The sequence below is a fragment of the Penicillium argentinense genome, assembly GCF_028826775.1.
Source record: "Penicillium argentinense strain IBT 30761 chromosome Unknown utg000002l_segment0_segment0, whole genome shotgun sequence".
Taxonomy (NCBI): domain Eukaryota; kingdom Fungi; phylum Ascomycota; class Eurotiomycetes; order Eurotiales; family Aspergillaceae; genus Penicillium; species Penicillium argentinense.
This window is the reverse complement of record NW_026622661.1, coordinates 1,340,767-1,362,869: the sequence shown is the minus strand read 5'-3', so window position 1 is coordinate 1,362,869 and position 22,103 is coordinate 1,340,767. Positions and strand designations below refer to the sequence as shown.

Below are 22,103 nucleotides of genomic sequence, written 5' to 3'. Positions count from 1 at the left end.
TCTGGATTGTGGGTACGTGATCTGCATTATTTACGAGGTACTATTGAAAAATGGTGGGTACGTGACCTGCATTATTCTTGTCGCAGTACTTTTACGGTGGTAAGTTATTAGCGCCACTGTATACCATAGAAGACGGAACAGATATAGGTGGATTTGTTAGAACGCGCCCATATGTGGTCAGTATGCCAGCGGTGAAGCCCAACACCGCCTATTCCAGCCAGCCCTCCGCCTAACTCGATGTCCGTGCTAGGCATTCTCTGGGCTGCCGTGCAAACGCTGGCACAATGGATGGCTAGCACCCCCTGCTGCCAGACATTCTGAGCTGCCATAGACGCGTTGGTACATTCATTAGCCTCGGCTACGTTTATTGTCTGCTTCCTGTCCTGCCCTTCCCTTACAACCTCCCACTCAGGATTGTCCCGTCAGACGTCACTCGCTCAAAGCATGTTTGAGCAGTCAGTGCTCGATTTTGGCTATCAAAGATCCCATACCCTTTCCGCATATACTTGATCACTACTCGCCTCAGCTCTGATGGCTCTGAAGCATCTACCATGAGCGTATGTGTGAGCTGCCACTCCCCATCTTCGTAGAGCTTGAATTTTATCCCAACCTTTTCTGCTACCTGTCCGACACTCGATTCTTTGGCCTGTGGTGTGTGAGCGCAACGATGCGGTTTATTGTTTCAAGCTCCATACCTGTCGACGAGCCTGCTGGTCGTGGTGAGGCTGTTCTCCCACCTCGGGTGCCGTAGGTGGGTCTTGACATGGTGGTCCATCATCTCCAGGCTCTTTATCAGAGTCGAGCCCTGTTCTAACTCAACTCTTGTGTCTCGTTGTGTGTCCAAAACGTGGGGCTGTTCCTCCTCGGCAGTGACCGGACTCAATCTTGCCTGTCCAGATTCCAAACGGGAGCCTTGGCTTTCAGACTCATGCGACTCCATGGCCGACTGCTCCTCCCTCTCTCCGTAGCCGGAAGCTGCTCTGACCTTTGCTGACAGTCTTCACACTCCTTGGTGGCTTTTTTGATTTTCGCCTGAAGTCTCTCCAAACATGCCGCAAGCTAGTCAATGTTTCCTCGCAGTTCTAGTTCCCTCGCAACAAGCTTATCAACAACTGACTTATGTTCATTTTCTATTCTCGCCCACGATTCAGTCTGTATCTTTTCCTCGTCGCTGAGCTGACGAGCATTCTCTGACAACTCTGCCACCACTGTGTACATTCTTCTTTCTTCCGCTTCGAGTTGCTCCAGTGTAGCCTTCCTTTCGCGCTCAGTCGCTGCGAGCTGATCTAGTACGTCCTGTTGTCGAGCAGTTTGAGCTCTTAATTAATCTAGATTTCTTTGGTTCTCCTGCTCCTCTTCCGAAAGTTGTTTAAGCCTGGCTGTTTGGGTCTCGTCGTCCCTGAGCGCCTGCTCTCGCTGGCCAGCCGCGAGAAGATCGAGTTGTATTTCTTCGCCGAGTTTGTGCTGGGTCTGCTCAAGAGTACCTATAATAGTTCGTCGCTTCTCTTCGTCGGCTTCCAGGCTCTCTAGCCTGATCACTTGCTCAGCCTCCGCTCTTCTTATACTATCTAACTTCTCTTGCAACACCTCAACGTCCCGGCTAGAAGCTATGAGCCTTTCCTCTTGTTTAGATACAGCGTTTTGGAGCTGCGCTATGTTTTCCTGTTGGTCCCTTTCCCTTTGTGTGAGCTGCTCCAGCCTGGCTTCCTGCTTGTCCGCCGTTCGTCTTAGGTTCTCCAGGCGGTCTTGCTGATGGGCTTCATCCACTATCATAAGCTCTGGTCTCGGATGGCCACCTGCTGACTGCTCGGGACCGGGCCTTGGCTGGTCCGTGGTCGCCTGTTCTTTATATATACTATTGACGTCGACAGCATCGACAGAGATCTGCTTCCCAAAGAATGCAAAGTACATCGATCTTTGAATAAATAGGGATGTCAAAGTTGGTCCGCATACTACGTCCGCGTGTAGCTTGTCGAGGAAAAGATAAGACTTGTCCCGCGCTTGATCTGGTAGATTGGGTATGCCGCTTCGATTGGGCAATCGAACTTGATCCTCGCCCTCATCCGTATCGTCACCATCGCGTATAGCTTGGGCCGATTTTATCCACTCCGTTACTCCTGTTACGCATCTCTCAAGATTATGATACCTGAAACGATCAGATTTTCGAGCCGTCAGGAGCAGTCGACGGGCAATTTCTCGGTCTGGGTCTCGCTGTAGTAGGTCCTGGATCCGCTCCGATCTAAATCCTAGCTTATAGGCTAGAGAAGCAAATTCAAACAACACCTTTTCGTTAACCTGGCCACTCCTGGGGCCTGCGAGCTTTTTCTTGGGCTCAGCCGGTATTTCCAGGTACTCGCGCAGCGCATAGAGCCATAGAGCTTTATACACGACGTCGACCCAATCGATATCGCTTCCAGAGACAGATCTGAACGACGAGCTAGACATCTGAACCAAGCACAGGTTGTTGCCGTGATCCGCATCTGAGAATGAGTCCTCCAGGGCAGACTGTATGGTTTCCCTCCTCTCGAGACGCACCAGCCACTTGACACTGTCTGCTACAAGCTTGAGGTGCTTGAGATTGTTGAAAAATCCCGAAAGTGACGGGACTAGGCAGTCAACTGTGGCAGCGCGAATCCTAGACCAGATGGCTTGCCGCTGTTCGCCACTAAACGCGCTGAGAATCTCTCCCGCACAGACGCGACCGTAAAGACCTCGGGCTTCCCCGTCGCAAGCGCCGGGCGCCTTGAGTTCTAGGGCACGTACCGAGGCTGCGTCGAGCCTATACATATCTCCCTCGTTTCCGCCAAATACGGCATACCAGAAATCTCTAATATGTTTAAGATACGATAGCAATTTCTGTAAGTCAGTGACACGGCTTTGTCTGGCATGGAATGATGGTTACCTCGTCGCATCTTATGGATATTATTTTGTTTACTGCACTTAGCCTCAACCCGCAGTAGAGGGCTAGAAGATGGCGGAAGGCATCAAAGGCAGGCGCGAACTTCGGATGCCCTAGCAACTGTTCAAGGCGATCTTTGGGGTTTGTGGATCCTATTTCAACTGATTCAGGCTCATCAACGATGGGGGTCATTCACTCGGTAAGCTTCAAATTTTGACAGGAGGTCGACGTGGAAAATCAGAATATGAATCACCTTGTTTCTAGCTTAGCTATGCTTACTTTCTCGACTTTTCCTTTTAGATCCCGATGGATTTCATGTCACTCAGAGACAAATGTAAAGTGCTTTCGAAGCAAAAACCATATGTTCGAGATCTAACGGGGGAATTTTCACCCATCTTCGGATTCTGAAACGGTACGGCACTCAAGGAACCGGGCACTAGGGTCACGCAGCTTCATCAGGTCATCAAACTGAGGTTAACGCGTTCTGAACTTAACAGGCGCACACGCATGTTTTCATACTCAACCAAATGACTCGGTGGGGAAAGCATCGCGGTGGCCAGGTCCATGGCTGGCGATGGAGTAACAAACTTTGGAATATATTTCTCAGGAATCGGCTGTGATTTGCTTGGAGTAGTCAAACACTATCTTGCCTGGCATCGTTGACGATGTACTCCACTCAGCTCAGCTATGTTGGCAAGGATTGGCTACAGACCTTCCGCTTTGGGGAGGTTCACCTTGAACCTGTGTGCTGCAGTTCGGCTTCTATGAATGTCTGGAAGCAGTGTCGAATCTGCCGATATTATGATCAATTGTTTGGTCTGCATCCCCGCATCCAGACTTCGCGGACCAAAAATGCGGGGGCGAAGGTTTGTCGGGAAAAGCTTACAGCCACTACTTACACAGCCCCACAATTTCGCCGCCCACGTGAGCCTTCGTATGTCATCGCAACCTAGTATGCGAATTCAATCTCCAAGATCTCGAATTTGGAATATTATCTTTACTCTCACAGCCTGTTTTCGAATAATCCCTCGTCACCCTTTCCCCATTCATCGAAGTCCTATGTATAGGAACGGGTCGGCAATGCCCATGAGGATGGGTATGTAGAAACAAACTCCGGGGCAAGAAAAGTCGTGCCCGATCTCCGTGGAATTCAACGCACCTAGTATCGTGTCAACACAGCCATGATGGGCCCTGAGTACCAGGAGTGTTCCTGAATTCCATTTGAGCATTCTGCAGGGTGAGTCAACAGATCCAGGTTTTGCTCTGCCATATACGATGCTGAACCGATCTCAGGAAGACTTTCAATGTCCGAGCATTCTTTTTCTCAGGCCCAGGGCCCACTTGGCCTTGTCAGTGGCTACCAAGGCAACAGCACAGCTATCAAGGTGATCATGGGCGTTCTGGTTGCCATACTCCTGTATAATGCAGCAGAGCTCTCCGTTTTGATCTTCCTCACCTTCCGCCGCTATCGGGGCCTCTACTTTTGGTCACTTTCGCTCTCCACTGTCCTTGGGCTCATACCCAGTGGAATCGGCAATATCTTACACTTTTTCGCCATCGGTCCACTGTGGTTGGCACTGACACTATCTAATATCGGATTCTACTTCCTGATTCCTGGGCAGTCCGTTGTTCTATACTCTCGACTTCACTTAGTGTTATACGATCAGCGAATCCTGCGGCTAGTTCTCTATGCAGTGGTCATGAACACTGTCCTCATCGGCTTTCCAACAACGGTTTCAACATTTGGAGCAGCCTTTGTACGAACGGATGATTGGAACGAAGCTTACACAATCATCGAGCGGCTGCAGGTGACCTGGTTCTGTGTGCAGGAGTTCATCATTTCCCTACTATACATCCGAGAGACAGTCAAACTTCTCCAGCTCCGGCCCGCGAATAGCAGTCGCCGAAGACAGATTATGTATGAACTGCTGGTGATCAATGTTCTCATTATCGTCATGGACGTTGCGGTTGTGGTTGTCGAGTTCCTCGGACTGTACTATCTTCAAGTGCTCTTGAAATGTACCATCTACAGCGTCAAGCTCAAACTTGAATTCGCTGTCCTCGGAAAACTCACTGACATAGTGGAAGCCTCTCATATGGACTTTATAGGTAATGGCGTCAATGATTTTCCCGATGTCCCAAATCGACGGGATTTTACTACTTCCGATACGGTCAGAGAGATCCCAGTCAATCTACTTGCTGCGGATACGACTCAAAGATCAAGGGAGATTAGGGTTTGATGGCATCAGCATATAAAAAGGAAGAAAGTCTATACTGCACCTGCTGCGCGCGGCCCGCGCCTTTTGACTGTGCTCATTAATATCATTTGTAAAAGTATTACTTGTACATATAACGTAACTCACATGCGAGCTGATCAGTCCCACCAAAACGCGACCGCGTTTTCCAACTGCCACTAATCAACCACCTACCATGCCACCAATTCGCTCTCAATCGCGACAAAAATTAGTCAAACAGGAAGACAGGATCTAATTGCTATACAAGCATATGACTTTTCGAAGCGTCTGTCTTTACCTTCACCTAAATAGTTGAGCCCAATCTTTTCTCGAGAATCAAGATGTCGCTTAGACATGTCTCTGAAAGACGTTCGCTGAGGGTGAGCAAGCGGATGACAAGAGCAAGCGGATGACAAAGAGCAAGCGGATGACAAGAACAAGCGGATGACAAGAACAAGCGGATGACAAGAGCAAGCGGCATGGGTCTGGCCACGGCTCAGCTCCTCGCGGAATTTACTATGTATGAACACGTTAGCATTTGACAATATCGGAAGTACCAAATAGAGCCATATTGTACTTTCATACTGAGCAATCGAAACATCGCCACTTTTATCGGAAAATGCAGCAGGCATCGTCATGTTGCTACCGTAAAGGTTTATTCACTGTTGAGTGACGAGGCATGAAGTGATTTATCTATGGTATCGTATCGCGAGTAATGGTGCGCAAATGGAGTTTGGGGGGAAAAGTCGGCTGGGGTTATTCTTCCATATTTGGTGCTTTATAACTGTGTTTTCCAAGAGACCAATTTTCGAATGCATTATTTTGCTGGGTTTGTGAATTCTGTAGAGGGGGCGACCATGGGCCCGAGTACCGGGAGAAAAACGTGGTTCCAGTTGATGCCAGATTCAAACCATGAGCTTGGAATAGGGGAATTTGTTGATTTGGTCGGTTACCGGAGTACTAAACTCGGGATATTGCTTGAGAAGATATGTGTTGAGAAGAGGACCGAAGTTCACATAAGGGGTCAAAAGGCCCGAGTTCAGCAATTCTGAAGAACTAAAATCATTCACAAACGAATAATTTTCAAGGTTTCCATCCCATTTCGATGATTACTTTGTCTTCGTTCTCAATCCAGAGATTTTCATGGCAGCTCTGCCCCGCCAAACGCAGGATGAACTAAGTTCGTAAGTATTGTCAGGTCGCCGGCTCGATATCTGGGCAGCGCAGCCGGATTAAAGCTTTCCAGCTCGTTTGCATGATTTGCGGGCTTTGAGACTTCGGCTTGGCTCTCAGGGCTGATGCGAAGGCAGGGAATGTTACTCCCCAATGTGCAGCTTATGGGTTTAAATGTCCATTGGAGTACGCATTATTCTTTTACTTTCTTTTAGGTATACGTTAGAGGAGGATAAATCAGAATCTGCTCTGCGAGCATTATGAACGAACAGGTCGGCTTAAGGCAGGATGCGATGGCTCCTGTCAATTTTTGTCAGTGTAATTACAGAATATGCGATTCTGTTGGGTTATGCTACCAGGCTTTAATGGTAGTGATTGATCTGATCTGCAAAAGAGGTGTGTGGTTCAAGGGATGCAAATCTAGGATTGAATCCAGATCCTTGTTGCACACGTTTAGAGCTCCGAGGAGAGCATTTATTTATATTTCCAGCACATGCATTAGAAACCGTGCATGATCATTCAACAAGTATATTTTGTAAATTCTGTCTCGACCTCCCTTGACCTACTTTTTTTATGAGTTTAGTTTCACGTTTTTTAAAGTCGAACCCCAAGCAAAGGCTGTCACATCGGCATGATGAACTTCGGCTACAGAAGCTTGATAGATATCCATGCCGATTACTTTTCATGTATCCGCTCCGTGTGGTTTCTGCTAAGATCTCGCCCTTTCTAATGGATAATTACTTTTCTTCTTATCCTGGGCGCGCGACTGTCAAGCGGCGATCAACTGCTCCACCCTGAGACCCTGAAAGATGTTAGCGCTGTTACGGACCGTTCGGAAGAAACAGATTCATTTGGTGCCTACAGACGAGAATCTCGAAGATGAAGGAAGGAGAAAGAAAGAAAGTCCGCCAGAAAAAGAAGGCTTAAGTACCCAGCAAACGCGCACCAGCAAACGCGTAGTGCAAACGACCCAAAATTATGCCTCAGGCACCCTTCCGCGAGATGAGGCTATTCCCAGGTTCATCCGTCACAAGCGCCGTGTTGTCTTTGAACGACCTCCATCTTGTCCTCTCGTCAAAACCTTCACCGAGAAGTCTTATTTGCACCTCAAATCGCTATTCGGCATGCGAATCGAATTTCCACCGACGATCTTCTCAATTTTGCTTGTTTCTTTGCTCGTTTTGATTATTTAACACAGGAAACACAGAAGGCTTTCTTGCCAAATAGTCATTAAAATGGCTCATGACATGTGTAGCACTTAAATTGTAAAGCATATTTCGCCCTGAAGCAGAGAGTACCACCACCAAGTTGTTTGAGTTCAATCAGGCTGACTTCCTCATTCTTCGTCGCTAGCCTTACTTCAGATTAGTCACTCACGAGTCCCCGCCCAGCTCACGACGAACAGCAAACTTCACAGCCTCCAGGACATCCTCACAAACCTCCATGGGAGCAAATCGCGGCGTCTTGTCATCTTGGTAGACGCCCGTCTTGACCAAGATGGAGAACCAGTCAGTATCACTGATCTGGTTGTACTCATTCGTGCCCCGGATATCGGACTCGGGCGTGTCGCCCACGAAATAAACGGTGGCTGGTGGTTCATCAATACCGTATGTTTCCTTGCGCCATTCGCGAAGCAGCCTTGTCGCGAAACCGAATGTCCCGAGTTGCGGTTTCCCAAACGCAACGGTAGTTAGCTCTTTACCAGTTAGTTCCTTGTAAAGAGCTTCCACCGACGTCCGCAGTGCGCCCATTCCAATGCGCGAGTGCTCGTGGGAGGTGGACCAGACAATGTCATTGTGGGAAAAGTAAATAGGCGGACCCTCGTCAAAGGTCTCGGAGCGAGTTCCTAGGCGTCCATTCTTGGACATCAGAAGATCGAGGATGATCTGCTGGTCACCGGCCCAGTCTCTGCTGTCAGCGAATACGAAAATGGCATCGATGGTAAACTCGTCGAAATTCCTCTCGCGGGAATTGCGATACTCCTCCTCTGTCAACTTCCGGAATGGCGTTGTGTCATGCTTGGACTTGATGATATCGCCGGGGGTAACCACGTCTTTGAAACCATAGTCCTCTGCGACAACGCGGCATTTTTCACCCTCGCCGCCTACCACAAGGACTGTTTGATACACCTCGGCCATTTCGCGCATCGGTGTGTGCCCACAGATGAATTGTCCAGGTGAGACCTCGATTTGTAGCTGGCGACTGAGATCAATACAGCGTTCTTCTTCCGTCTTCCCGCCGCCATTGGTGACGAAGATATAGGGGCTCAGAAGAATGAAGTTAGCGTGTGCATGTATGGATAGAAGAGATGTATTTACATCTTTACTCTATATGGATTGTCCCCATTGATGTATTTCATCGCACCGACCGATGCTGGAAGCGGCTTCCCTCCCTTCACAAGAACGCCATCGATATCGAAGGCAATAGCGAATTTGTCTGTACAACTTCGGTCTGCTTGTTCAACCTCGGGGGTGTCCCCGTCGGAGGCCGTTTCATCGATGCTTTTCCTGGCTCGTTCCAGCCCTGCGGCAGTTCCGTCTGCGTCGTACAGTGCCTTCAATTTTTCGGGAGGAGCGACGACGGTTTCAACGCTGTACAGATCGCTTCTCCTAGCGTCGGCGGAGGATAGCCTCCGCACGCTAGTGGCGGTTTTTGCTGGCATGTTATCGACTGAAGGTGGTTCTTTCGATATTCATTCGCAAAGGCGAATGTATAGACCCCAAGGATGAAGTGGCCATAAATTATACGATTAGACTGAGTCCCGTGATCCGTGAGAGTATGTACCGCTAGGATGTCATCATGACGAAACGTAGGTTTTGGTTCGTCCGCAGTCGCAATATAGTTCGTTCCACACTCTGTAGGACAAACTCTATCGGGATTTGCGAGTGTCTGCTTTGCATTACGGATTGATAACGTAATCAACGGGCGAGCGGTTAACGTGATTCCTAAACGAGTGGGCCACCGAAACGAGTGGGCCACACATCAACAGTACACTTACTATACATATATATATATCAACCACAACGTACTGATATTGAATTAATTACTGCTTTTGACATGTCCTGATATCATGGCCTGTCTCTCGACACCCACTGCACCGTGCTTGTGCCCTTTTTGGTTGTGTATTGGCCTGATTTGTCACCTCCGCTGTGCCCGCTGCTTCGGTCGGAATTGCATGTTGAGGGCTCTCTACCAACGTAGAGGTCTCATGAGCAGCTATACTGCTATTATGAGATATCCGACGTTTAGATCGAGTGCGCTTTTGGGTTAAATTTGCCACAGTTGCACGTAGGCCTCGAACTTCTTCGGTCAAAAGCGCTGTTCTGTGCATATGTAACTCTGAACATTTAACGAGCTGGTTTAACGTGGTTTGCACAGCTAAAGGAGGGCTTTGAGACCCTACTTTGAGGAGGCCTTTCATCAATAATGCCCGTCGCTGTAGCTGACGGGTATTTTGAGGTGTTTTTGCAATTGAAGAAGTGCTCCCTCGGCTGGGAGGAGGGGTGGGCGTTTTTAGACGAATAGTCAATTTAGATAGCACGCGATCAGGATTATATGGTACTAATCCTGTAGCATTAAAACCGCTTTGGATTGATGCAGTAATAAGTGCCTTTTGCCGTGCTATTGGATATGTAGATAGGAAATCAAGCTTGTCAATATGATTGATCCCGTTGTGGATTTGCCGTTTAACTAAATCGCCGTAGCCACGTTTGAGGGTGGCAAAACAGGCCACATCTAGTGGCTGGAGTAAATGCGATGAATGTGCTGGCATGCATATTGGTATGATGTTGTTTTGGTCGCATATTTGGTCAAATTGAGGTGTTAAGTGGCTACCATGCCCATCAAGGACTAGGAGACAGTATTTGCCTGTTAACCGACCTTGAATAGCTGGTATAAAGCTTTTTTGAAGCCATTCGAGTCCGATCTCGTCTGTTGTCCAACCATTTGGGCTAATCATTAATCGCCACTGGTCTGGAAGCTCATCAAACCAGGATTCGATAAAAACCTTGCCCTTAAAGATGATATATGGCGGGAGCGCCCAACCAGTGGCGTTGATAGCTTCAATAACTGTCACCCACTCGCGATTTCCAGGTTGTAAAGATGCCCTCCGACCGTAGTATTCAGCCCTAGTGATGACTTTTGCGGTCGCAGTTAGGCCCATTGCGAAGCCCGTCTCATCAAAATTGAAGATATCGTTAGGTGCGATGCCGTATTGGATAATAACCTGTCGAATCCGGTCGAACCAATCGCGAATAACCTCAGGATCCTCGCATTTAGCCCTTCGATAGTCGTATCGGCGCGTGAAGCGACTTTTTAGCACATCTGAGTGCCTTCGAACAAAGTTATTGACCCAATCTCGTCCGACCGTAAGTGGAGGGTTGGTTTGACGGCTTGTAAGTAGTAAATTGGCCATTTCTCTCACCATATTGACCCTAGGAGGATTTCCACGTAGGTCCATAGAGAGTATCCATTTCACAAGCGATTCCTCCTCATTGGCAGTCAATTTGTGGTTGTTGGCACGCATTTCAGTCCGAAATTGTTGGCCTTGTAGGCGTCTCTGTAGAGTCGTACGCGGGACGGAAAAGACGGTCGCAGCTTCACGAACAGAGGTGATCTCCTGATTTTTGATGGCTTTGATAGCTAATAGGATCCTGCCCTCTTGTTCTGTAGATTTTTGGCCAATTTGAACGCGATTTGGTGGCATTTTGGATGGTTGGAAATTGCCAGAGATCAAAATTGGAGATACGCGTGGACGCGTGGCCCACTCGTTTAGGAATCACGTTAACTAGTTAACCAACACGGGCGAGTGGTCAACCCCATCAAAAAACGCTTCCCCACGCGTACCCACCCTCTTCAACCACCATGCCAGCAAAACATACTCAATTAAGTCATGACTCGGCTAGTTATGAGGGCAGAGCCTTATTAGACATCCAGGCTATTCAAAACAATCAAGTCACATTAACATATGCTGCTGCGAAGCTATATAGTATCTCATATACTACACTACGCACTCGCTATACTGGACGAACCTCACGTACTACCACACGTGCAAATAGTCATAAATTGACTGAATTCGAAGAAGATTCACTTTTGCAGTGGATAATCTCTATGGATTCATGTGATGCAGCGCCTAGGCCTCTACTGTCAGAGAAATCGCTAATATTCTACTTGACGACCATGGAAACACTCCCCCCAACACATTAACTGTAAGGATTAATTGGACATCAACCTTTGTGAAACGCTGAGGAGAGCTTTAAACACGTATTTTAATGCGCTATGAATATTAACGTGCTCAAAATTAGGACCCAAAGGCCTTACGTGAATAGTCATAAACTGTTCAATCTGTCATCAATGAGAACGGTATCTAATCAGATAATACCCACAACTTTGATGAAACTAATTTTGCGATGGGCCTTATATCAGCACAAAATATGGCTACTCGAGCCTAGTATTATAGCCGTCGGGCTATTCTACAGCCTAGAAATCGTGAATAGGTGACTATTATTGAGTCAATTAGTGCGGCTAGTTTTGCTCTCCCATTATATTATCGTCAAAGCTAAAAGCCGCGACGATAGTTAGCTTAGTGGGCTTCTAAAAGATTAGCGAATTAAAGTCTCACCTAATAGCTGGACTTCGGATGAAATCAGTATTAGATAGCTTCAAAAATCTATTTATCCTATTCACATTAGTTCGGATAAAAGGGAAATATCGCCTTCTGATTCTTGATAGGCATGGTTGCAATCTCACGTCTCAATTCGTCCGAATTTGTACTAACAACTCAATCATCCCACTCTGCATGCTAGCACATTCATCCTATCTTCTTTAACCTCTAGATATTACTTATTTTACTGTTTTCAAAGCGTGCCTGTAGTTATCTGATTAATAATTAGGCACGGCTAACTAACGTAATCCACTAGCGAGTGAGACACACGGGCGAGCACGAGAAGGGACCTTTAAACTAGAGACTATTCAGTCTAGTTTCACAGCAGCGGGTCTAGTTCTACTAGATCCTGAACAGGTTCAAACTCAATATTTCTCTCCGAACACCTACACCCTCACCTAGCCGACCTTCCAGCCGATCAAGCCAGTTCAGCCCAAAAACACGCATATTCACTCAAAATATTATTAGGAAACGCTCAATAAGTCCTCCTACGCTATCTAAGATCGCCCTAGATCAGATTATTAAGTATAGTTATCTATCAATGCATACTGACGAACCTGAGGAAGTGGTCAAATACCACTAGGACCCTTCGGGATCGGCTTATTCATCGTTCACCCAATTTCCACCTAGTATGGTGTCATAACACGCCATAGTTCAAATATAGAGACCCCTGAAATCGCCCAACCGATCTAAGCACCTTCAATCAATTATCTGATTCTATTGGACATGTTCAGTACTAGCCAGTACACCAATTCCTCATCCTGACACATACTGCTACATTACTAGCACAGTAATGTGCTAATCTACGGGCTGCGAATGAGAAGAAACGGCAAAAACGAGCACGAATCGCCTAGATCGATGCAAACAGGTTGTCACAGTTGGAGAGGGTCTACCACCCACAAACATCAAAAGCTGCTGACCAGAACCATAAAATCTGAGCAACCAGTCAGCATAATAACCTTAGATACTACAAAATTGGATAGGTTCTATCTAAATAACTGAGCATACTTACACATACACCTGGCTTTCATATCCTTTCTTATAGCAGTAGTCATTTCAATGTTGCTTTTTGGGTTTTGTCCTTGTGATGACACGGACCCCGTGTTCCAAGCTGCACCAGTGGATGACTGGCCAGTTGATGACCAGGGACTCGACTTTAGTTTCGCACTGAGTGATCTCATTCCAGCAGCGAGGTGTACACAGACGTAAATGAAGGAGTTTGGGCTTTGCTATTGAATGAGAGAGGCTGACTGGAGTGTAGAGGCACATAAAGGCGGTTGGTCAGCTGACTAGCCCCAACAAGAGGGCGACTGATGATTATTCCAAGTAGAGAGATTTTTTAGGCATACCTGTCCGCTACTTGAACATTTACCTCGTTATCTACCTGTTCGTCTACCTAGTATTCACCTGCACAATTGGCCGCCTGTTTATCTGCTCTCTTGTTCCATAACCCACGCTCAAATACAGATTAACAGAATTGATGGCGCTAGATGCATGGGCTACTCTCTCCTTTCCTAAATATCCTCTTTGCTTCAAGTCTCATTCAAACAGAAATTGCAAGACCATGGTGATATCATCTTCTATGTAGTATCATCTTATATAGAGGTGGCGGAGCTCCAAACTGAGCTGTTTGGAACCCCCAGCAAGCATACAAAACTTGTACTTCAGTAGTATCCGGGATAGCAAAAGCATTGATGCGTGGTATACATTCCAGGCCCGCCATAATCTCGTTGATGGGTAGAGCAGAGTTCGCGATGGAGGATGAAGTCGCCAGCTTGAATGGAGACGTAACCGCCAATGGCAGTTTGAATTGGACGCAGACACCACAGCCTTCTGGCAAAGAAGCAGGCTTCGGCTTGGGAATCGTATTCATAATCACTCCATCGATGGCATCTATTAACTCGCCGAATTTCTCCACGATAAGATTCCTATCATCTGATGGCTTGCGGAGGAAGATCAGTCCTCCTAGCTCAATGTGAGTGGCACCGTTTTTGGCTTCTTTCTTCTTTACTGGTGCTGCAGCAGACATCGCCTCAGTAGTGAGTATTGACCGTGCCGGAGAAGGCCAAGGCGATTCCCAACGCAGGTGGAATGTCATGCTCTCGGCTGACATGTTGAATTCAAAGCCACATATCGAAGCTGCGAAGAATTCCTTGGACTGAGTCGCTGACATGAAGACTTCAAAATTCATTAGTATTGACTTGTGCGGTCGAATAATCAGTGGACCAGCTCTTACCTAGGCAGCCGTCCTCCACTGGCTTAATTGCAGCCACGGGCTGGTTCGGGCAAATTGTCAGGAAATTCAGCGCTGTCAGCCGCTCTGCTAGAGGGCCTGCACATAGCCGACGCGCTGGATGTCGATCATTTGGTCCCCAGTAGTACACGCTATCACAAGCTTCGTGGATTTCAGACTCGATCCGCATTGGGTTCTGCGATATAGTGCTTCTAAATGGAATTGAGCTCTTGAAGCTCTCCTCCTGGTTGGGTGGAACCAGTAAATAAATGCCTTGCCCTTCCTGAACCACATTCAGACCTTCTGTGGGGAGTTGATTTGAGGGGGTCCGTATCGAGGCACTTCCCTCCAAGGCTGCCACTGTACTGCCTGAAATTCTATCTCGGTCCACAAATGGTGGAAAAGGGTAAAACGGTGGTGAGTCTGTTCGAACAACGAATGCCCGGATGGAGCCGTATTTACGGGCAACAGCAGCTTCGTCGTCGGTTAGAAGCGTAACGTGAAAATATGGTCTGGTAATTTTTTGGGCATCTTGATCTTCGATTCCGATAAGGGCTGCATTTTGAAATCCCAGTATTGCTGTGTGAAATTCTTTGCGACCAAACAGGGGTTCGTCAAACTCTAGAGTCTGCCACCGGCGAATACGTTTGCCGTGCCGCTGCGCCTCTCCAGCGACACGATCGCAAATGCGTAGAAAGTCAAGAGGATATGCCGCAGGGTTCTCGGATTTTCGATGCTTCAGGAACAACACTAGCTCGCCTCCCGCAATACTGAAGAGGCCGGAGGAGACAAAGACCCAGCAGCCCAGTCCCCGTTCTGGTGCCCGGGTAATTATAGTATCCAGAGAGCCTGGTTTCAGGTTATAGACAAGAACGTTTATATTGAATTGCGGTGTTTTTAATTCCATCGGCCATGGTTTCGGTTTTGAAGCAGCGGCTGAAGGTGAGGCATTTGCATTTTGTGAAGGACTTGGCTTGATGCTGGGCCGAGGGGCACTTTGGACATTGATAGACTTCTTTTCATTGACTGTAGTTATACCCGGAGGCCGATTCTTGTCCAGTCTGTTCCGTAGTCTGTTGAGGGCCTCCATGTTGATACAAGGACAGATGTGCAGGATAACGCTCCTGCTCGACAAAGAGACAATTGTGCTTATATAGAACTAGCGTACTATATATAGCACCTTAGCCCCACGGGGCCTATGCGGTTGCCAAGTGAGCCAAGAGAACGGATAGCAAATCGTTTGACGCCACGATACCGATCTCTCGTATTGACCTGCTCACCCCCTTGGTGTCACACAGATTCTGCGAGGTCCTCCAGTTTTTCGAGCACCTCGGATATTAGCCGCACACCCCCGGTATCTCCCACCTGCTCTTGATTCAGGCACCAGCCCACAATCTGGCGATACTTCCGGCCCATTAACAACTCCGTCTCACGAGCCATCTTTCGTAGTGTATGGCTAATGTCTTCCGGGTTCATGTCGGAATGAAGCTCAGAGCGAGTCTCCAAGCTGGACCAAATTCCCACCTCCAATAAAATAACACCAAGGCTGTAAATATCATGGCACATACTATGTCGTATAGAGGTGGATGGCGATTGCAGGTCGGGGTGAATATAAATCCCCAACTCTAGGGGCATTCGCCTACGGCGTCCGGGGTCTGTGTCGCCCTCGCTGGTGCGGGCTATCTCGAACCCAACAAGAGCAGGAGATTCAAGAGCCCATTTTACATATTCATTCCCGCCACCTTTTTGCGAGTGAGAGGTCCTTCCGAGTAAGAGAATGTTCTGAGCCCGAATCGCTTTATGCACCCATCCCAGGGAATGGACGAAGAAGACCGCAGTTGCTAACTTTCGTGCGAATTCCAAGCGCTGGTTGAGTGAATATTTGAGTTTCATTCGCCGCCCGTTCTTTTCTCTAACATTCAGGAGAGACTTGAAAGATATAAAATCTCCGTCGCGGTCGATCGGCAATTGATAGATGAGCCCGAAGTGTGGCGAAGGAGCCGGGTTGTAGTAAAACCCAATACACCGCAAGAGACCCGAAATGGTTGAATCCAAATAATTCAGGGCTCCCACAAACTCCCCAAGCTCGGTCTTCTTGTGCTCAAAAGAGGCGATGTCGGTGTTATCCATGTGCGGCCGGGATTCCAGCAGGGTTGTCCGTCCGTCATGTTGACAAAGAGAAAAATGTGACACTTGCGGGTGGCTCATATTCTGGACCTGGTCAGGTGTCACAAATAGCGGGCCCCAGACGGCTTTCTTTGCAGCGGCAGCTTTCGCTGTAAATCGCTCGATTCGGGTTTTGGCAGCAATGCTGGGTCCGAGTGTGTCCTGCGACTCCTCCAGGAACATCACGGTTCGTGCTCGTTCAGGCAACGCGATCAGCCGAAGGTCAAGCCTCCTGGTCCATTCGTAGAGCTCTTTCTCCAGCTCGCGTACTTCATTGCGCCGCAGTACCCAGGTAATCCTGTTGAACTCTTTGGACCAGCGACTCTGTGCTTCGAGCTTGTTTTTGCACAGTTCTGCGCGCTTCAGTAAGGGTCCGAGATAGGAAAAGCTTTCGTCGAGGAGCTGCTCGTCTTCTGGGCACAGCCCCGCGCCGCTGAATCGGAAATGTGCGAAGTGGTCATAAAAGTGCTTGAGAATGCGCGCGTCGTGCTTGAAGCGAGTAGCTAGCGAGTGAGATTCCTTGTTGTACGCTGCGGAAGCTTCTAGTGTGCGCCAAATAATTTCGCAACAGGAGGCAGCTGTATTAAATGCGTCCATATCTCCGGTAAGGTCGGTAGGAGTGATACCAGTCAGGTAGCGGGAGACAGAGTGATGTGTACTGCTGCTATGTGGGCGAGGGTAGGAGAAGAGGTTGACGGTAGGGCAGACTCCAGGGCCGACACCTCTCAAACATATCAAACAGGCTAAGGCTCAATATGGCTGTCAGGGGCTTGGAAGAGCCTCAGGCCCCGCAGCTGAGGGTGACGAAGACGCAGGGTCAGGTGCGTGGCCAAGAGTCCGCGACTCAGCCTCCTTGGACTTTCCCTCAACAATGCACTATGCGCTTTCCCACCTCTCACTCCCAGCACTCACTACAATACACACAGAGTTTATGCGAATACAAGTCAAGATCTTGACGACACAATGCAATCCGAGGCTTTCGAGTCCGTTGACCTGTCCTCCTTCGAGTCGGAATCCGCTGACTCTGACTACTCTTTTGTGGGCCTGAGTCTGGGAACACAAGCGAGTGAAAGCAGCCATGTATACCCGAAAGATTTTGATGATCCCGCTAAAGGAATCGATATAGAGCACTTTTTCGAGATGTGCTTTGATTCCGGGATCCAAGTATATCCGGAAACCAGGTTTACGAAGGGACGCTTTCTCGGCTCTGGGGCTACGATGGCCGTATACGAAGGCACCTGGAAAGAGACTGGAAGGCCAGTGGCTCTCAAGTAATTCTCCCGGCACTTCAAGACTCTGGTCCAGTCAGATGACTTACAAGCTGCGCGAAACCCAGATATTTTAAAAATGCACTGATAAATGGTGGTGGCACTGCTCGGTCTTCCGCACAAGAGCAAGAACACCGACGCTTGTTAGAGGCCGGGATGCTTGAGTTACGTGTCTTGTCAGATAACTACGCAAGACATCACGATAACATTGTCACCCTGCAGGCTGTATCGTGGGTTGTGCAGCAGGGTAGCATCTACCCGATTCTCATAACCGACTTGGCATGCAAAGGTCACCCAACACTTGCGGGCCTAATCAAAAATGGGATGCCTCCTTTGGGCTTACGCTACGAACTGATTCGAGACGTGGTTGAGGGCTTGCGAGTCGTCCACGAGATGCGAGTGGTGTACGGAGACATCAAGCCAGAGAATATCCTGATATTCCCATCCAAGTCGCCTACATCACGCTTGACGGCGAAGCTGTCCGACTTTGGATTCTGTCAGGCGAACGATAAATCTCAACTTGAGGCTGGGGGTACACTTTATTGGAACGCCCCGGAGTGCTTGGACGGAGCTCCCGCAGATCTGAAAAAGCATGCATACACGACTAGTCGAGACATATATGCATTAGGCCTACTGATGACGTATCTGTTATCAGGGGAAAAGCCGTTTGGGGCAATTAGCAAAGAACAAATCGTGGAAATGAAGCTTGGTAATCAAGTATCCAGGCTGGTTACCTCGAAAGTGGGCAACGTGATCCCAGAGTCCGGAGCAAGCTCAATCTCCCAGGACCTGCTCAGAATCACCTCTCAAGCAGTCATGATAAACCCAAAAGATAGGCCCTCACTGCGGGAAATTTACGATGTATTACTGTAAGTACCAGTCTCCTACTTTTCTGACTACCTTCTAATTATGAGCAGTCCACACACCCGGACGAGGCCACCGCTCCGAAAGTTTGACCATGGGTGGATCGCCAAGGGGAGTATTCTCAACCCCCGCTTTCCCCGATTTTTGTCAGGAACAGCGAGCATCGATCCTCTGTCACAGTTGGATGCGTCAACTCCCAAAGAACTGCGGCAATTGCTTTATGAACATGTATTGAATGTGGCCCATCATGGTGGACCCGTGGATCAGGCCAAGGCAATGGAACGCCTGGGAATGTTCTTCCTAACGGCTTTTGGGACTGCAAAAAGTCTTCGAAATGCTTTCACGTGGCTTTGTCGCGCTGCCGAGAAAGGGTCATCTACCGGGATGGACATGGTTTTCCGCCTGGAGCAAGCAACGCAGCATACCCCCATGCCTCTAGTTGCAAGCATAACGACAGAGACTCGGGCACACTGGGGAACTACCTGTTTACTAAGATGGACGACGTCTCACTATGATCCTCGACTGTGTCCCGAGGCTATTGACATCAATACCATTGATTCGCATTTTGATCAAGCTCTCAAGTCTATTGACTCTGATGTGCTTTTAGGTGCTCTCCAAGAGGATGTTGAGTCCAATATTATAGCATTGGGCCTGCAAAAAAGAAACAATTCAGGGGCCTTGGACAAGGTTCTACAACATGCTCGACATCTTGCGCGAAATTCTCCTCACCTCCAGTCCATTGTCGATGCTGTTTGTGACGATGACGAAAGATCACTAGATCATCTCCTCCAGCAGAAAAAGCCACTTCCATCAGGCTTTCTTAATCTTCTGGTCACTATTTCAGCCGATTGGCATCGAAGGGATGTTTTGAAATGTCTTGTTTTGAAGCACGGGGCTGACCCGGACACCCTCGATACAACAAATGGAGGAGAAACGACACGTCTAATCGATGCCGCCTTGCGTGACGATTACCCCACGGCAATGATTTTAGTCTATTGCGGTGCAAATGTAAGCCGACTGATGGGCTTTAGGATAATGGACAATATTGTCACAGGTTGCAGTTCAACTATGATGCGGTTTGCTCTAAGAAACTTCCTCTCCTTCAAAGTCCAGTCCTACCGTGGAGACTTGCAAGACAATTCAAGTCTTTGTCACCAGTTTCTTGACGGAGTTTGGCCTTCATTCCTCGGAGTCCGCTCTTCGATGCCTCAGCATTGTAACGAGACAGACATACCTGGCGATTCCACTCAGCTGCCGTCTTTGTTTAACGCTGTGTCAATGAACTCGCTCGACAAGCTCCAAGCACTTCTGATGAGTGGAGCAGACCCTAACATTCGCTTTCGTGGGCTCTCTCCAATCCACCTAGCAGTCAGAATGTTACGTCCCACGGCTGTTCTTCTATTGTTGGAGTTTGGGGCAAATCCAAACTTGTTCAACTCGCGAGAGGGTTATATTACGCCTTTGCATGCGCTTTCACAGGATTATTTGATAATTCCAAATAGAATGCTCGAGGAATCTAATAGCAGAGCTGACTATGCTGGCAGAAAGTGGAATACGGACAAATACGGCCAGAAGGGACTGATGCAACGGAGAGCGGTGATAATCCATCTTCTCCTGCACTACGGTGCAGATCCTGCAGTCTGTTGTGTCGACGGCTTCACCCCGTTGATGATGTCTATGATCAGTCCAGCTCCTGATTCGGACTCTGTTTTCTCACTTTTGGTCAAGGGTGGGCTGACTCTCAATGACCGCACAACACGAGGTGAGACAATCATGCACGTTGCAGTACGAATGAGAGACATTTCTTGGATTGAGCGAATCCTATCAATCGCTGAACCGGAGCTCATTAATTGTCGAGATAATCTTCTGTCCACTCCTTTATTCCTTGCATCGCAAGATGAAGGTTCTACAGACGTGCTTCAACTTCTTCTTTCTCACGGCGCTCAAGCCAGCCTCCGCGGGATGTTGAATCTTTCATGCCTTGATGTTGCGATTTTGGAAGGAAATAGTCGCAATGTCAAAGTCTTACTGGATCATATCACCAATATACCTTTATTTCAACGACGCCAGATACTCATTGCGAAAGATATTTGGGGAAGAACGTTTTTCCACAACTGTCTGGCCTCGAATGACTTTGAACTAGCATGCACCTGCATACGCCGAATCCTCAGCATCGACCGGTATTTCTCATATCAATTGCTGACATCTCATGAATACGCCGGTCCCACACCAATTGATCATGCCCGTAGGGTCGGAAATGAAACTGCACTAAATGAGATTGTCCGAAACATCCTTCCCATAAATTTTCGTCACATTCGCGTGCAAAGTCCCACTCCGAGGAGGAACCCAGAACCTACACCAGATGAAGATCCCATGTTATCTTCATTTAAGACTTACCAGTCCTTGCAAAAGCTTCTGAACGAGCCTGATCATGATGACATCTCCCGATGTTACGATGCACCTGAGTTCAGCTTCCCACAGAAAGCACTGTCAGATGTGGAGCAAGAATGGGAAACTTGTGTCAAAGAATGGCAGAAGACGGATGGATACCAAAGCAGAAAAGTGGCGTTGGCCATGAACTACCTTGGCACAGCTACAGAGCGACATGGACGATTAAAGAAGGCTCAAGATATCTTCTACAGAGGGTGGACTCTTACGCGGTCGCTACTGGGTGACCGGGATGTTCTCACTCAAGACTTTGCATGCAAGTTTCTCCGTGTCTCTCGTGACAGGGGAGTTGACGAAGATGTCTGTGCGGAAATAAAAGGCTGGCATAAGCTTCATGGCCGTAATACGCTTAAGTCAAGTCGTTTCGCATTCTACCAGAGTGTCGAGGATTTGGAAGAGTTGGCAGCGTCCGGGCTGAATATTGACAGCATCCAGGATAAGGTTTCAAGGCAATGTGACAGACCTAAGTGCGACAAGAGAGCAAAATTTGCTTGCGAAGGTACGTACATTTGAGTCTTCGCACACGACTGTTCTATTGTACTAACATCGCTAATTTCAGGTTGCAACTTCGTACACTATTGCTCTGAGGCCTGCCGCGTCGCAGATATGACAGACCCACTAGTCCAACACCATCTCGCTTGCATTCGTGCCGACCCAATCTCATCCTCACTGGCAATTCAACGTATCTCAAAGAGCCCCGTACACAGCACTTACCGCTCCTTCGCACAACAAATCTGGAACAGCGTTCGAAAACAACTGCCTCTGGCACCTGAAATTCTGCCACCGCTAAAAAGTTTCTTCATTCTGGCGCTGGGTGAAGAGGAAAAGCTCACAACACCTATTCATATGCCGTTGGAGGAGAATTTGGTCCTATATTGGCGACAATCTCCACACGAAATTCGCTACTCGATGCACCAAAATAGTCCTTGGTTTCCTTGCACAGAGGGGAGACAGTTCACATCATTTGCGCCGGGAACACTTTGCATTCGACCTGCCCGTGGGAAGAAGGGTTTATCTTCAGGTGACCCGAATGATCTCACTCTTGGGTGGGGCTTTGTGGTTGACTATAGCCTGATGGATCTTGATCGGGCGTGCTTCGGCGACAAACACTTCTGAAATGACAGATTCAGCGAGCATGATCTTTTTCCCAGTGTCA

The 22,103-nt window shown here is 48.2% G+C and overlaps 6 protein-coding genes across 6 annotated transcripts; 2 read left to right on the top strand and 4 right to left on the bottom strand.

Moving 5' to 3' along the window:
* Positions 1-1,323: 1,323 nt before the first annotated feature.
* On the bottom strand, positions 1,324-3,091 carry N7532_001365 (uncharacterized protein; the record flags this gene model as incomplete). The annotated part of the gene is made up of 2 exons (XM_056613859.1): positions 1,324-2,827; positions 2,952-3,091. 2 exons carry the CDS (start codon positions 3,089-3,091, stop codon positions 1,324-1,326), a joined length of 1,644 nt encoding a protein of 547 aa, XP_056478900.1.
* Positions 3,092-4,203: 1,112 nt separating this feature from the next.
* On the top strand, positions 4,204-5,139 carry N7532_001364 (uncharacterized protein; the record flags this gene model as incomplete). Its single annotated transcript, XM_056613858.1, has 1 exon — positions 4,204-5,139. The coding sequence occupies one exon, from the start codon at positions 4,204-4,206 to the stop codon at positions 5,137-5,139; it is 936 nt and encodes a 311-aa protein (XP_056478899.1).
* A 2,540-nt stretch (positions 5,140-7,679) lies between these two features.
* On the bottom strand, positions 7,680-8,968 carry N7532_001363 (uncharacterized protein; the record flags this gene model as incomplete). The annotated part of the gene is made up of 2 exons (XM_056613857.1): positions 7,680-8,571; positions 8,625-8,968. The coding sequence occupies 2 exons, from the start codon at positions 8,966-8,968 to the stop codon at positions 7,680-7,682; spliced, it is 1,236 nt and encodes a 411-aa protein (XP_056478898.1).
* Positions 8,969-13,541: 4,573 nt separating this feature from the next.
* On the bottom strand, positions 13,542-15,291 carry N7532_001362 (uncharacterized protein; the record flags this gene model as incomplete). Its single annotated transcript, XM_056613856.1, has 2 exons — positions 13,542-14,146; positions 14,205-15,291. The coding sequence occupies 2 exons, from the start codon at positions 15,289-15,291 to the stop codon at positions 13,542-13,544; spliced, it is 1,692 nt and encodes a 563-aa protein (XP_056478897.1).
* Positions 15,292-15,491: 200 nt separating this feature from the next.
* Positions 15,492-16,964, bottom strand: N7532_001361 (uncharacterized protein; the record flags this gene model as incomplete). Its single annotated transcript, XM_056613855.1, has 1 exon — positions 15,492-16,964. The coding sequence occupies one exon, from the start codon at positions 16,962-16,964 to the stop codon at positions 15,492-15,494; it is 1,473 nt and encodes a 490-aa protein (XP_056478896.1).
* A 366-nt stretch (positions 16,965-17,330) lies between these two features.
* N7532_001360 (serine/threonine protein kinase) lies at positions 17,331-22,063 on the top strand (the record flags this gene model as incomplete). Its single annotated transcript, XM_056613854.1, has 4 exons — positions 17,331-17,638; positions 17,704-18,504; positions 18,553-21,446; positions 21,507-22,063. The coding sequence occupies 4 exons, from the start codon at positions 17,331-17,333 to the stop codon at positions 22,061-22,063; spliced, it is 4,560 nt and encodes a 1,519-aa protein (XP_056478895.1).
* Positions 22,064-22,103: the final 40 nt, after the last annotated feature.